Source organism: Thunnus maccoyii, chromosome 11 (assembly GCF_910596095.1).
Source record: "Thunnus maccoyii chromosome 11, fThuMac1.1, whole genome shotgun sequence".
NCBI classification, from domain to species: Eukaryota; Metazoa; Chordata; class Actinopteri; order Scombriformes; family Scombridae; genus Thunnus; species Thunnus maccoyii.
The window spans coordinates 17866550-17881655 of NC_056543.1; the positions used below are offsets into that span (position 1 = coordinate 17866550).

At 40.0% G+C, this 15106-nt stretch overlaps 1 protein-coding gene across 1 annotated transcript in view; it reads left to right on the top strand.

The window, feature by feature from the left end:
• The window catches only part of myo3b (myosin IIIB), a 66723-nt gene that overhangs the window by 24752 nt on the left and 26865 nt on the right, over positions 1-15106 (top strand). Inside the window, exons 16-26 of the mRNA XM_042427147.1 lie at positions 271-473; positions 546-644; positions 752-866; positions 958-1084; positions 1743-1953; positions 2739-2886; positions 4067-4220; positions 4403-4491; positions 4913-5042; positions 13323-13402; positions 14235-14255. Of these exons, the coding sequence (XP_042283081.1) occupies positions 271-473; positions 546-644; positions 752-866; positions 958-1084; positions 1743-1953; positions 2739-2886; positions 4067-4220; positions 4403-4491; positions 4913-5042; positions 13323-13402; positions 14235-14255 (1377 nt within the window). The remainder of the gene's footprint in view (positions 1-270; positions 474-545; positions 645-751; positions 867-957; positions 1085-1742; positions 1954-2738; positions 2887-4066; positions 4221-4402; positions 4492-4912; positions 5043-13322; positions 13403-14234; positions 14256-15106) is intronic.

Sequence of the window (15106 nt, forward strand, 5' to 3'; positions counted from 1 at the left end):
AGTACACATACATACAGTATGTTGGTTCGCTTCTGTTTTATTTTCCTTTTTTTCCTGATTTGCAATTCCACGGTCATTGCTGTTTTGGTGTCACAACCCTATGCATCGCGGTTTATTCCGTTAAGCAAGAAAGTCTGCAAGAAGTTGATTTAGAGGAAGTACTTGTCAGAGTCTGTGAGAGAGTAAAGGGGGACATTGCAACTGGGCCATCCTCTTACACTGATAAACAGTAAATAAGAAAGAAAATAAGAAATATGTTATTGCTCTCAGGCCAACAATCGGACACTGCGTGAGAAGATCTTGCAGGTGAACCCCCTTGTAGAGGCCTTCGGAAACGCCTGCACAGCTATCAATGACAACTCCAGCCGCTTCGGAAAGTACCTAGAGATGAAGTTCACACCCACAGGAGCCGTCATCGGGGCCAAGATATCAGAGTACCTGCTGGAGAAGTCGAGGGTCATCAAACAGGCTATGTATGTGCCTCTCACACTCGGTCTCATTGGAGTTATTTTTGTTATATTTCTGATGACTTTGTTTTCTTTCAGGGGAGAGAAAAACTTCCACATATTTTATTACATATATGCTGGACTCTACCACCAAGATAAGCTGAAGACTTACAGGTTACCGGACGGGACACCTCCAAGGTCAGTGCTGCAGTTTGGCCTTGACGTGTTCATACAGTAGAAATCCTGCCATTTTTCATTTCCCATCACGGAAACTGACAGTGACAATCAATAATATGCATCTGCAGGTACATCGACAGTCGGCACTGCAAAGTGATGCAAGACATCGTCTCCAGCAAAATGTACAAGGAGCAGTTTGATGCAATTCAGGAGTGCTTCCGAAACATCGGCTTTACTGAAGAGGTACTTTTATACTCAGATGAATACACATAATTTTGGTTACAGATCTGTTGAGTGCTATGTTATTTGTATCTGCTTCTCCTTTTCATTTTAGGAAGTCAACTCTGTTTACAGAATTCTCTCAGCCATCTTGAACACTGGCAATATTGAATTTACTGCTATCACATCCCAACACCAGACCGATAAGAGTGAAGTGCCGAATTCAGAGGCCTTAGAGAACGGTGAGATATATTTGGCACCGTGTGTTGTTATACTCTGCGATACTCTTGTTGAAGCCATAGAAACATGTAGGTTTACTGTAATGGTCTCCCTGAAGAGAGAAGATTTGGTTATGTGATTTAGATGAGATTAAAAAAAGGAATCTTTTTTATGTTTAATTCTTCCTTGTGTGATTTAAGGACTTCACTCTGTAGTAAAATACCTTCCTTGTCTGCAGATATTTTCTGGGTGGATGATTTTGAAAAGACCTGAGTTGTGTTTTAAGAAGGGAACCTTTTTTTGTGGCAGATTTTAGCTGTAGAGTGTCGGAGAGGGGAAGAGAAATGTGTTCACAAATCATCTCTTATGTTGTGAAATGATTTGTTATTATTGTTTCACTATGGCAACTATATATTAGATGTCTTATGAGTCTTTATGTACATGACAAAAAGTTAATTAAACAATCATATCTTGTTACCAAGAAAAAAGGGGAAAAACAAAATATTCCTGTAAGAAAATGAAACCATAAGACATCCAAAAGCACAGAACTCCCTGTCATTTACATAAAAAATGTAAAGAAGCAAAGACAGCCGCATTAAAATGTTGTTGGGGCTTATTTTTATGCTAATGATAATGGCAGACGAGCTCTTGATTATCAAACTATCTCATCTCTCCTCTCAGCTGCGTCTCTCCTCAGCATCGGCCCTGAGGAGCTCCAGGAGGCGCTGACCTCCCAGTGTGTGGTCACTAGGGGCGAGACCATCATCCGCACCAACACTGTGGACAAAGCCGTTGATGTCCGAGATGCCATGTCCAAGGCGTTGTATGGACGCCTGTTCAGCTGGATAGTCAACCGCATCAACTCTCTGCTGCAGCCTGACATGAATATCTGGTGAGTGTGTGCTGGTGATGAACATCTGAACGGACGTCCACAGTTGCTCTCTCGTGTCTCTGGTGATCACGTAGAGTTTCTGCAAAGCTCTGATGACCTTTATGGAAGTCTGTAGAGGTAAATGCAAACATGCAGAGGAGAATATCAATGGGCAAGCACAAGACAAGCAAAAAAAAAAAAAGTTTTAATAAATTTTTGATACAGAGTTGCGTGCAGAGAAAATAATGTTCAGATGATTAAAAAGACTTCAGAGAGACTGCAAAGAGGCTGTTCATTGATCCAAAAGAATTCCTTCATAAATATGAGCGTCGACTGTCAAGGAGTCATCTCTCAGAGATGTATAAAAGCCAGAATCCTGTCTGCATTCCAGTCATCTTTTTGGTTTCCTTAATGCCATTAATAACCTGGTAGCACTGGCTAAAGGTGACCTCTACATACAGTGGGAAAGGACTGATCATGAAAGTAGCAGCTCCAAGCACTGAATATAAAATACAGGATGTTAAATCTTCATTCTGTATTGTAGAAATATGTATTGTTTGTGCACATATTGAAAATGACTTAAGGGTAAATCAATGCAGAGTGAAATAAAGTAATTTACGAAGCTCTGACATTGTGAAAGCTGATGTTTATGATTTCTCACCAGACTAGGCCGTCCAGACCAGACTCTGTATTTGGGTTGAACTTGCGTTATCATTAATTTTTTATCAATTAATATGGCTGCTGGGATTTGCTTGTTCCGTTACACAGAAGAATAAGTTTGTTTGTCCCCTTTTCCTCCTTTGAAGTGCTGCAGAGAGCGGCATGAATGTGGGAATCCTGGACATCTTTGGATTTGAAAACTTCAAGAAGAACTCTTTTGAACAATTGTGCATCAACATTGCAAATGAGCAGATCCAATTTTACTTCAACCAGCACATATTTGCCCTTGAACAGGTGAGTTGAAGATTATGGATGTTAATAGTACGTCTGTGATAAATGCATTTTGCTTAAGATGCAAATGTACTATGCTTGGAATGAAAGCATCCACCAAACAACACTCCTCAGCAATGAAGTATATTGAGCCTTTAAATACTGTTATGCAAATCAGTCATTTTAATATTATTTGTGTGTTTACGCATCTATCAGGGCAGGGATGCTCTCAACACAAGCATTTTGTTTGTTGCGGGGGTTGTGATTTGTAAAGAATTGTTGTGCGCCACCAAATTAGTCTCTTAATTGATTTAATGAAGTTGTTTACGCTGAAGTGCGAGAAGTCTTTATTTTCCTTGATGGATATGAATAGACCTTAATCAAAAAGCATTTTACCATAATGCCTTTAGTCTGTTTTAACTTTGCAACAGTCCTTCTAAAAGCAATTACAAGGCAACAGGTGACTATTTTATTCATACAGCACATTTCTTTACATGCAAACTCAAACTACTTTACGCTGAAATGCATACAGCAACACATGCACATTAGAATACACTAAACAAAAGACAAACAGTATAATTAATTCAGGGAACAGTCTCTGCTCATTCACTTACAGTTTCCAGCACTCTCCAGGACCAGAACCGTTATTGGAATCTACATTTATACATTGATTACAGTAGTGATCATTAATAATAAGGCCTTAAACCCTCGGAAGAGTTTCGCGTCTACAAAGATTTACCAGCTGCCCCTGATGTAGGGCTGGTGTTTTTTTATTTGGTGTGGATGTCTTGCTGTACACAGAGACTGATTATTCTGAGTTAATGACTTAAACATGAGGACGGTTTAGATCCATTGGTTCCACTTTATTAGTAAAATATATATTTAAAACAACTTTTTGATCTGAAATTAAATAGATGCAATAATATGATATGACTCTGGGTTATTTGCTAATTGAAATAAATTATGAATAAGTAAGTGGCTCTATTTGTTAGTTCAGAGCTGTTTTATGCATTCAGTAAAATACTCTATTATGCTGTAAACTTCAGCCATAGACACATACACAGTCGGCTGCAGCTGTTTGGTTTTGTTGATTAGAAACTTATTTTTCCCCTCACACATGCACAAAATCATATTTAGCCCAGATTGTTTAATTGGGTCATTTAGAGAAAATCATGAACTAGATTGTTCTACATTCACTCATTAGATGGAATATCAGAGTGAGGGAGTGGATGCCAGCCTGGTGGAGTACGAGGACAACAGGCCCATCCTGGACATGTTCCTCCACAAGCCCATGGGTCTGCTGTCCCTGCTGGATGAGGAGAGCCGCTTCCCTCAGGCCACTGAGCAGACCTTAGTGGGTAAGACTGCAGCCACACCTGCAACATGCTCAGACATCAAACAAACACAAATCAGGAAGGTATGAGGTTGAGAGTAGCTGCAGCTTTTCACACAGTTTATACAGTTTTTACTGCACTGCACCACATGAAATCTCTTTTTTGTGTCTTTGATTCGTTCTTTCTTTTTCATTTCTTGTTTGCAGATAAGTTTGAGGACAATTTGCGCTGCAAGTATTTCTGGATACCTAAACGTGTGGAGCTTTGTTTTGGAATTCAGCATTATGCAGGAAAGGTATCAAAGTCTGTGCATCACTTCAGTTTCAATATAATTCATTTTTATCATTTATTGATTTTCTGCAACTATATGTTCATATCATGTTATGCTTTTACAAAGTTCTGTTGTTTAAATGAATGATTTTAAGATAATTGTAATTAAAAACCAAAATGATTAGGTATTAAGTGTGTGAAGCAATATTTTTGACATAATGTATCAAGAAATCATCAGTTTTATCATTTTTATATGTGACTTTGACCATCTACCACATCATGATATACATCGATATCAGAAATATATTCTTCCTAATATGATGATATTAATTTCAGTCACATTTCCCAGCCACATACAAGAGTTAACAATAAATCAGATTGACCCCTTAAATTTGTGAGCGTAATATTCAGACTGTTCTTCTATCCTATTCTATCCTACTCGACAGGTCATGTACAATGTGAATGGGTTTTTGGAGAAAAACAGAGACACTCTTCCTGCAGACATCGTTGTGGTGCTGAGAACATCAGAGAACAAACTTTTGCAGCAGCTGTTTTCCAGCCCTTTAACTAAAACAGGTACGCTGTGATACAGACCTCAATGACAAATACACATACTGTAGCAATGTAGAACATCTCAGCCACTGACACTTAACAGGAACATTATCTACCGCTAACCACAATGGGAATCAAAATGGAAACTTTTCTTTGAGACAAACTATTGTTAACAATAGCAGGGTTCTGACTGTATTACTGTGTGAATTGTGCTGGTGTCTACTGCTTCCATAAATGTTCAGGTAAGTGGGTTTCTTAAAGACGCGGCTCCCAGGCATCTCCTGGTCCCTCTTCATTTCAAGCCTCTATGTGCCGTGCTCGGATAAATCTGCAGTCTCCATTATCTCTTGAGAGGCTCAGCTCTCTGCACGGCGCTCTGTTTTTATTTTCACTAAGCTGTCCCTCTTGGTTTCCCACTGCTGAATGCTATCTACAGATTGTGGGTGCAGTGGGATATTTTTATGATAAGGTTTCTAAATACCCAGGGGATGAAGAATCCATATTTAGAGAACACAAAGGCAACTCTTCCCACCTCTTTTCTGTTGGTTAAATGAAGGTAGTAATGTGCTCGTCATTAGCCGTGGCTGAGGCCTCCTGGTCACTTGACTTAGCTGAAATGCTAATAGATGTGTTAAATTATCAGATTCCCACTCCCTACTTTTTTTCAGCTAAGCCACATAATGTGATTCACTTCCTTTTTAGGGAGCTGTAAATGCCTGCTTTCACTCCCAGTGGCATTAAAGGAGCTTCAATTCACAAAAGACACCTTAGTTGAGACTCCAGTAGGAATCTGTGTGATGTGTCTGTAAACTTCAATTGCAGGTTGTGCACAAGGGAGCCTTCAGCCACTTCCTTTCTGCAATTAATGGCTTCAGAGGAGTACACTCTATAAAAACAAATTCAGCAAACACTTAATTTCAGCGCACAAAGGCACTGAATGCAAACGAAGATATGCTGTAATGTTTACTGCCGCTGCCATTGTGTCAATTAGGTCTAAAAGCTTCTTTATTTCATTTTGTGCTACTGCACTTTTGCCCGCCATTCAAAGCGGTGGATCAAGTCAGTGTTATAATTTATCGCAGAAATGAACAGTTTGAACAGTAGTTTTAGTGCACGCCTTTTTTTTTCCATGTTCATTTAAAGGAAGTGTGTCTGCAATACGCTCGCAGTCAACTCTGTTATTTTTTGGGAGTTGGAGGTCCAATTTTCTCATTGCAGTTTGTGAAACTGCAGATCATCTCATTAGATAAAAGCTATGAAACGCTCGGCTCCGTCTTATCGTCCTGGAAAAGATGGAGCGCCGTTTTAAGGGAGATACAGTATAGCATAAGAAAATTATAAATCTATTCTTCAGGGTAAAATTTGTGGGGGGATTTAATTTGCATTTTACTCCACATTTTAGATTCACTGTTATCTGTGAAATTACCATTATCTGGAGGGATCTGATGGAAATCTGTTATACCAGGGTGGTTTCACACTCTGGGTCGACTCGTCGCAGTGTCACCACTAGGGGACACCCTCGTAGACCTGCAGTTCTGACTGATTGTGATGGAAATAATGGATCTTGGATGTCAAGACACACACACACACACACACACATACACAAACACACGCACTGTATATTAATGTTTCTGCATCAGTACAGATATCAAACAGCAGTATCACAGAAATAATTCCTCCGAATCAGATGAATTGCCTGCACTTTTTGATCACTTTTTTTTAAAACACAGTCCAAATAAATGTAATATTTCAGGAAACTTTCATTCCTTTCTCATGCCAGACTGAGAATGTGATGGTCTGACTATTGATGCAGTTCATGTTTGGAGAGCAGTAGGAAACTAGCATGGCCCCAGAAAGTAAAAAGCTCCCAGGCGGTGAATAGAGAGGCCACTTGAGCCCTGCAGAATGTGGGTCCTTGAGGCTTGGACATGTGGTGGTGTTTTGTCAGAGGAAATGGGATGTATTTGCATGGACAAATTCCTCAGAGCTAGGGCCTTTCCCAGATCAGGGGGATCACAGTGTTTGAATTGGCTGGGCTCAGTTGGGCCTACCAGGGCCTGGGCAGCCTGCGGTCACAGTGTGTGTGTGTGTGTGTGTGTGTGTGTGTGTGTGTGTGTGTGTGTGTGTGTGTGTGTGTGTGTGTGTGTGTGTGTGTGTGTGTGTGTGTGTGTGTGTGCGTGTGTGCGTGTGTGCGTGTGTTGCCTCAGGGCTGCCTGGCTCTGCTGCTTGTAGCACAGCACATCTGCACACACACACTGCACCTCAAGACTTCCAGCTCTTTGTTAGAGCACAATGCAAATGGAGGATGTACAGAGTGATGTGAAATTTACAGATACTTGAGTACAAAGAAATATATTTCCTTCATTTTTACTCCTTATTGATTTTCACTGTCGATCTTTGCCAGGATTTTAACACTTCATAATGTATGTTTTATATGTGTGTGTGTGTTGGTGGTGGTGGTTGGGGGGGGGGGGGGGGGGGGGGGTCGGGGGGGTCGGGGGGTATGAACTATACCTGCACTGCAACTGGTGTTTTATTAGGAATCAAGCCAGCTGAGAATTTGAATTATTCATGTGATTAAACTTAAACACTGTCAAAATGTATGTAGAGCTGTAGATGTTATGTACAGTCTGTACAGAGGGGTAGAAATTTTACACCAAGCACACAGTATTTCCTCTGATTTTAGCAAGCAGAAGACTTTTGGTGGGGATTTCTTTTGTGCTTTACTGTGTTTTTTTTGTTTTAAAAGAAACCCATAAAAAAGAAGAAAAACAAAACTGATGGTTGTGAATTGGTGACTTTTGGGGAATTTGTGGGTTTACTGTCCAGACAATTTCTGCCACATATTTCCATCTTCAGCAGAGTCTTGTTCATATTTGCAGCTACAATTGCAACAGTGTGAGGTAACAAAACAATCTTATACTTGCAATTCTAGTTTTCATAATATTCTCCTCTGAGATATTAGAGGTTACAAGTTCAAGTCCGTTATGTTTGTCGCACAATTTACATATTGGTTTTACATCTTCACATGAAGCCAGGGTTGCATCTCTCCCATGCTTGGCATCTCCCTCTGTCTCTTTTCATGTTAGGAGATCCTCCTGTGCAGAAATGACAGGCTTCAACCAGCGATATGACACATTTGGCTCTTTGTTCTCTCCCAGTAGAAACCCTTTTTCATCCCAGTGGGCAGATACCACAGTCTTTCACTAGACTTCAACACTCTGCCGCTACCTAGAGAGACACTCACCAAGTAATTCATAAGAGTGGGGACAAATCAGACCCTAGTAACTATCGTGCATCTGTGTCAGCAGTTGTTTGGGTAAATTATTTTGTAGTATTCTAAATAAAAGAATACTAGATTTCCTTGAACACCCCATCTTCAGTAAAAATCAAATTGGCTTCCTCCCAAAGCATCGCACCACCGACTATGTATATACCCTTCACACTTTAATTAACAAACATGTACACCAAACAAAAAATGATAAGATATTCACTTGCTTTATTGATTTCAAGAAAGCTTTCGACTCTATTTGACATGAAGAGCTCTATTACAGACTTCTACATTGTGGGTAAAATGTATGATCTGGTTAAATCAGTGTATTTGGAAAATAGGTGTGCTGTTAAAACTGGAGACAAACAAACTGAATTCTTCACCCAGAGAACAGGAATTCGTCAGGGTTACAATTTAAGTTATTTAATGTGTGTATACATGAACTTACTGTTCATTTGGATCAATGTGCTGTTCCTGGCCTCTCCCTCCTATATAGAGAAGTGAAGTCTGTGTTTTATGCTGATGACCTTGGTCTACTGTCTCCTACTGAACTACTGCTGAAGGACTACAGCAGCAGCTGGACATAGTAGAAAAGTACTGTCAGAACTGGGCCCTGGCAGTAAATATGAAGACAACTAATGTCAAGATTTTTCAAAAGTGCTCCAGATGTCAGGAGAAAAAATACCAGTTTACCATAAATAATCATATCATTGAACATAGAATGAGTTATACCTACCTTGATGTAACCATAGCAACATCAGGGAGTTTCAACATGGCGGTGAATGCACTAAAAGGTTTGAAGAGCTCTAAATGCAATTATTATGCAAAATCTTATAATTTCCAAATTCCAATTAAAATCTGGCTCAAAATATTTGATAGTGTCATCCTGCCCATTGCGCTGTATGGTACTGACATATGGGGTCCACTCATACACATCATAGCTATACCCGTTGGGACAAACAGATACATTTTACGCATAGCCTACACAGAAAAACACCAACAAATGCAAGTAGAGCAGAATTAAGAAGATACCCGCTGATAATTAACATTCAAAAGAGAGCACTCACATTTTTTAATCACCTTAAATCCAGCCCCCCTAGACACCCTCCATTCCAAAGCCCTGCAAACCCAAGAGCTGAACCCCGAAATGAGTCCCCTATGTCAGTTGGTGCTGAGACTAACTGCCTCCTCTCAGACACACTCTGACCAGTCTCACACCATCACTGTTTCCAAACACCAAGAGTATACCAAACTATAGCGCAATGTAAAGAAACCAATCTGGAACATTGGAAAGAAGAAACTAAAAGCCAAAGTAGATTAGAGTGTAATCTTGCCCTAACAAGAGATTATGAATTAGCAGAATATCTCTCTGTACTGTCAGAGATAGAAAGCAGAGACAGATCCTAACCAAGTACAGGCTCAGTGAACACAAACTGGCAATCGAAAAAGGACGACACAAAAAAATCATAGCAACCAAAAGAAAACAGAATGTGGTCACTGTTCAACAGATGAGGCTGAGGCAGAGATGCACTTCCTCCTACAATGTAAAACTTTCAATCAAATAAGGAATATTTACTTTAACAAGTTCAACTCTGTTATTTCAGATTTTAAAGAGTTTAATGACCCCTCAAAATGAAAAATAATCCTAGGAGAAGGAGACAGGGCACATCTCGCTGCCTAATATGTATCAACATGCCACAACCTGAGGGATACACACACACACACACACACGTATATCAATCTTAATGTTGTGTTAATGTTCATATTATTATTTTGTACTGTCCAGATATTTGGACAAATTGTATTTTGATGTTTGGGCAACATTGTTCTTGAAACTTTCATGCCATTAGAGCCCATTGAATTGTATCTTATTAATACTTTTGTTCAATTTCTCCCCTAATCGCGGTATTGGGGAATGTTTTGAGTCAGCAGTAGGAATTTGACGGTCTTGCACATCAATAGCGAGGAGCAGGCTCTCCTAAGTCACATGGTACAACATCCTTTGATAAATGCAACACTGTGTTGTGTCACTAAAAGCCAATTACACCATGCTTTTTATGATTGATCTGCTCTGACAGTAGTGGATGGCATTTAAATCAACAGCCCCCGGAGCCATCTCTAGGCATAAACGGTGGTGGTTATGGAGGGTGGGGAGGGTGGCAGGGGGTTATGGGTGCTTTAATCTCATTTGCTTGGTTGCTGAGTTGAGTTTCTAGATCACATGTTTTCAAAAAGAGAGCGGGAGAGCGACGGAGATATCCAGCAAGCCTCTGCTCACTCAGCTCGGAAAGGCTGCTCTCTCTTACAACTTTGATTGTCCCCCGTGTAGACAGCTCGATCCACAGCTTCTGAAGTACAAGGCGCACACTGGCACTCATAAAAGCGTGTAGGGAGGTGTCATATTGAACGCAGGATTGCTTTTTAATCCCAAGCACATTGACTATTCTTGTCAATAGAACCCCAATACAACTGCCAGCTTGAGCTTTTTTTTTCCCTACAGGATTCTTGCTGGGCTTAATTTTCAAAGTGAACGCACAGATGCCAAGGAAGCCTTTTTTTTCTCTTTCTACCCCCCACCCCCTTCCCTCTTTCCCCCACACTCTCTGTGTTTGTCCTGGAAGTCCATGCCAAGAGCAACATGCGTGAAGCAGAAACGATCAGTGGGACGCTCCTCCACCGCCTGTTTCTCAAGACTGAATGACCTGATGGGAAATATTCCCCTCACCTGCTCTCCTCTTAGCCTTTTAATTATTACACCTCTATATGAAAACTCTACTTTTTTATTTTGATTTTATGACAGTTTGAGAGCCCTGACAAAAATAAGAACTGCTCCTAGCTGTAATTTAAAACACATGTGGCCTTTTTTCTTCAACCGAGTCTACTGTCAAAGAACAAATCTTCCCTTTTCTTGCTCGTCTCTGTGTTTGAATAATTATTATCCACATCATTAGACAAGTTCCCCACTGTATCTAAATTAGAAGGTCTTCTTTCAGGCCGGACATCACAGGTGTTCCCTTGGTTTCATGTCTCAAGAGGCGGAAATCTTTGAGGATACTGACTATTAACCCATGCTCTAATCATCTAGTCAGGAGGGGATATGAAACCCGCCAGAAGAATGAATTAATACGACCCGCCAAGGAATACATGAAGAAAGCAGTGAGTGTCCATTTGCAAGGCTTAGGTACAACTGTCACAGTTTCTCTCATCGCAGCGCAGCCCCTTCATCTCCCCTTGATGGTGTCATGGAAGTGAGAGGCGTGAAAGCACAGTGACACTCCACGAGCCCGTTCCACTCGCAGCCGCTAATTCATCATGACAAATGTGCTCAGATGATCTGGCCCAGCAGCACTAATGGGGAGAGGAGAGAGCGCACTTCATTTGCACAAGACCCACTCCAATTAATCCATCCAGCTTTACTCTGGGCTAATTGGAGCGGGGCCCTCCCTGCCTGTGTGCTGGTAATATACCCGACACAGTTTAACAGCTCCTGTTCTCAAAGATCATACTTTTTTTTTGTGTGTGTAGATTGTGCCGAAGGGGCGTTTGAGGTTGTAAAATCTGTCCCCCTGATCCTAAACACAAGGCCCTCTCAAAAACATGTGTTTATAATGAGCAATTCTCATATTTCCATGGTATAATAATCCTTTCTTCTATTTTCAGGTTCAAATTTACAATAAACAGATATAAAAGTGCATATTTCAATGTGGCATCTTGAGTTTTTTGTTTGCCAAATGCAAAATTTATTAATAGCAGAATGAATGAGTAGATAAATAAATAAAAATTAGCAGATAACTGTCAAATGTTAAAAGCAGCACCATCGCTAGCTTAAAAGACTGTTTGAGTCCTTTTGAAGTGCTCTCACATCATGTGTTTTGGGTTGTTTTGACTATAACTGTGTGTGTGTGTGTGTGTGTGTGTGTGTGTGTGTGTGTGTGTGTGTGTGTGTGTGTGTGTGTGTGTGTGTGTGTTTATGCACATATATATGTGTGTTTGTCGTATGAGACAATCCTTTGGCTCACTACAAAACCTTTGGCACATGTAGGACATTCTTTGTCTAAAGTTAGCAGTGGCCTCACTGTTAATTAATCCATCATAAATTGATTTTGATCTCACCAGTGTTTGAGTGATGTTTCTAACACACACTTGATAGCGCCGAGTCCTCAGAGAAAAGCAAGCCGCTTGTCATACCGTGTCCTTAACAACTGACGTGAGTCTTGAAATTGTATTGCAGAAGCCGACTCCATATTTGCATTTTAGAAGTTCGCCCGTGTGCGGTAGAAAATCTAGAACAATTGTTGGCCTGTCACTTCAGCTTTATCTTAAAAAACTTACAAAGGTTTTCCTCCTCGCCGTACACGGCTGCTTGGGTAATGCAGCCTCCTGTGTCTGCAGACGTATTTTTCTAAAGGTGTGTGTGGCACATCTGTGCAGCTATTGTTTATTCATGGAGTAAACCCTTTGAAATGTGTTAAGATACTTCCCACTCATTATAAAAATCCTGCCACCCATGGATTAGGACTTTGATGTCACCAATCCTGCTTCAAAGGCTTCTTTCACTGCTATTAATCACAGTTTAGCCTCTGAAGATATAGCCAGAGAAAACATTTGGACATCTTGTGCAGAAACTTTGAAATGTTCAGACTGTCTTGCATATGCTATGTTCATATCCTTTCCGCTGTGTGTGGGGCTGTTGGACTGCTGTGCACGCAGCTGCACTCCTGAGTCCATGGGATTCAGCTCAGTTTTAGGCTCCTTCTGAACTGTCTTTTGTGTTGTGCTGCAGTATGAACACTACCATGAACACACTAGTGTAGTTGTTCACTTTGTCTTCCTTTTTATCTTGCTTGTTGAAAAGAATAAAACATCCAAAGTGTTTGTTTGATTGTTCCCCCTCAATAAGGATTCCTTCCCTTTATTTCATACAGCAGTTCAAACATTTTCTAAGATTTAAAAAAGCTCTTATGACTGCAGATTTCACCAAAATTAAATTTTCTTGTTATGAATGTCTTATGGTTTGGTTTTGTTTTGAACAGGAAATCTGGCAACGTCCAGAGCCAGGGTTACTGCTGCCTCCAGATCTCTGCCTCCGCAGCTCGGCTCAGGACGAACCAAGGTGAGGCTCCTGTAGCACAAATCATCACATCTGAGAGCATAATGCTTTTTATTTGTTGCTCACAGGCATCACACCATAAGAAAGCCAGTAAAAACCTGTGCTGTGAAGCATAGCCACATTAATTGACTACCCTGTTATAGTTGCTCTCTTGCTTGTGGTGATGCAGCATCGCCATCTGGCATTTGGTGTCGACGGCATAAAAGTAGCTTTTCAGACTTTCTAACTGTTTTCTGTTAATGAGAACTTAAGTATCGTAAAGATTTAAGTTTCTTTTTCATAGGTTTCTACAAATTCACAGAATCCGCTTAAATAACTGCATCAACAAGCTGAGGCCGTGATAGTTTTATGAGCTTAATATTTCACAATGATTATTGATGTAGCAGCTCTCAAAGGAAGAAAAAGTTTGAATCCAATATTGTCTATTAATCATGTTCATACTGAGGTTCTTCATGTAGAGTTTGTTTGAATGTCTTTTTTTGGCGTCACTAACACAACACATAGCAGCATCAAAAAACCCCAAAAGGTTTCTTCTTAGCAGGAGCTTTCAAACTTTCCCCCTTTTGGACACAGTCTGTTTTACTTTATTTAAGGGGAAGCATTTGGTAAAATCATAATGTTTGTAAGATATAATTTCTTATGAAACGGAAACTATCTCTGTCCTTTATTTTTACCAGGCTGCACATTTTGTTTTGGTTTGTTTAAAAAAAAAAAAAAAAAAGAAACCACATGATGATTTACATTGGAAAGCCCCTTAAAAGTGAATTTCAGCTTCTTTACTACTTGTCTATCCACTTCTCTCTTCCTTCCTCTCTTCCATGTGCTGTACTCAAAGTCTCCCAAATACCTATTGAAGGTAAGGCTCCTGTTGCAGATAACAAAAGTTTCTAAATCTGAATATATTTTTGAATCGTAGACCAGCTCCAAATTGCGAGCAGTCTTTGAAAGCACATAATTTGCTGAAATCAAATGAACATCATTGTAATTCAGAATTGAAACTTTAACTATGTTTCTCTAACTTTGAATCATATGCAGCTTCTAACATCAATCACAGTCTGGCTTTGGAAAATGCAAATCATTTCTTTTGAACTGTTTCTCACGCAGCCACAATTCTGCGATATTAATGTAAACAAATGCACTGTGATGTATCTTTTTAGATTATAGAAATACAGGCTAACATTAGGGGGAAAAAAATAACATTGAAAAAAACAGTTCAACTTTGTTGAACTTCCCCTACTCAGTTAGTTATTCTTGAACAAGAAAGGACAACTCAGTGGGATTGATGTAATATGTATGCCGTCATCTTTTCAATCAAAGTAGGGGAAAGTTGACAGAAACCGACACTTACAAAAAGTTGCCAGTACAACCAGATTAAAGTGACGGTTGTTGTAATAGCGCAAGTGAGTTTGAGATAACTGTTTGTACTTCTGTGTGATCAGAACAGAAAATTCTCAAGGCGTTCGATTACTCCCTTCATGTACCTCAGAGAACGTACCTTTCTTTCTCTGTTCTAGGATGAAATAAAGTATTAAGATATGCACTTTGCTACGTAGACTTACCATAAAATATCTATTGCATCATTAATTTTGATGAAGCCATGAACTGAGAAAGCCATTAGAAAGCTTATATTGTGTCCTCGTTAATCCGTCGTCGGGATGACTGTCTGCTTGGTGACGGCTAGTCTCATTACTCAGAATGCTCTGCAAT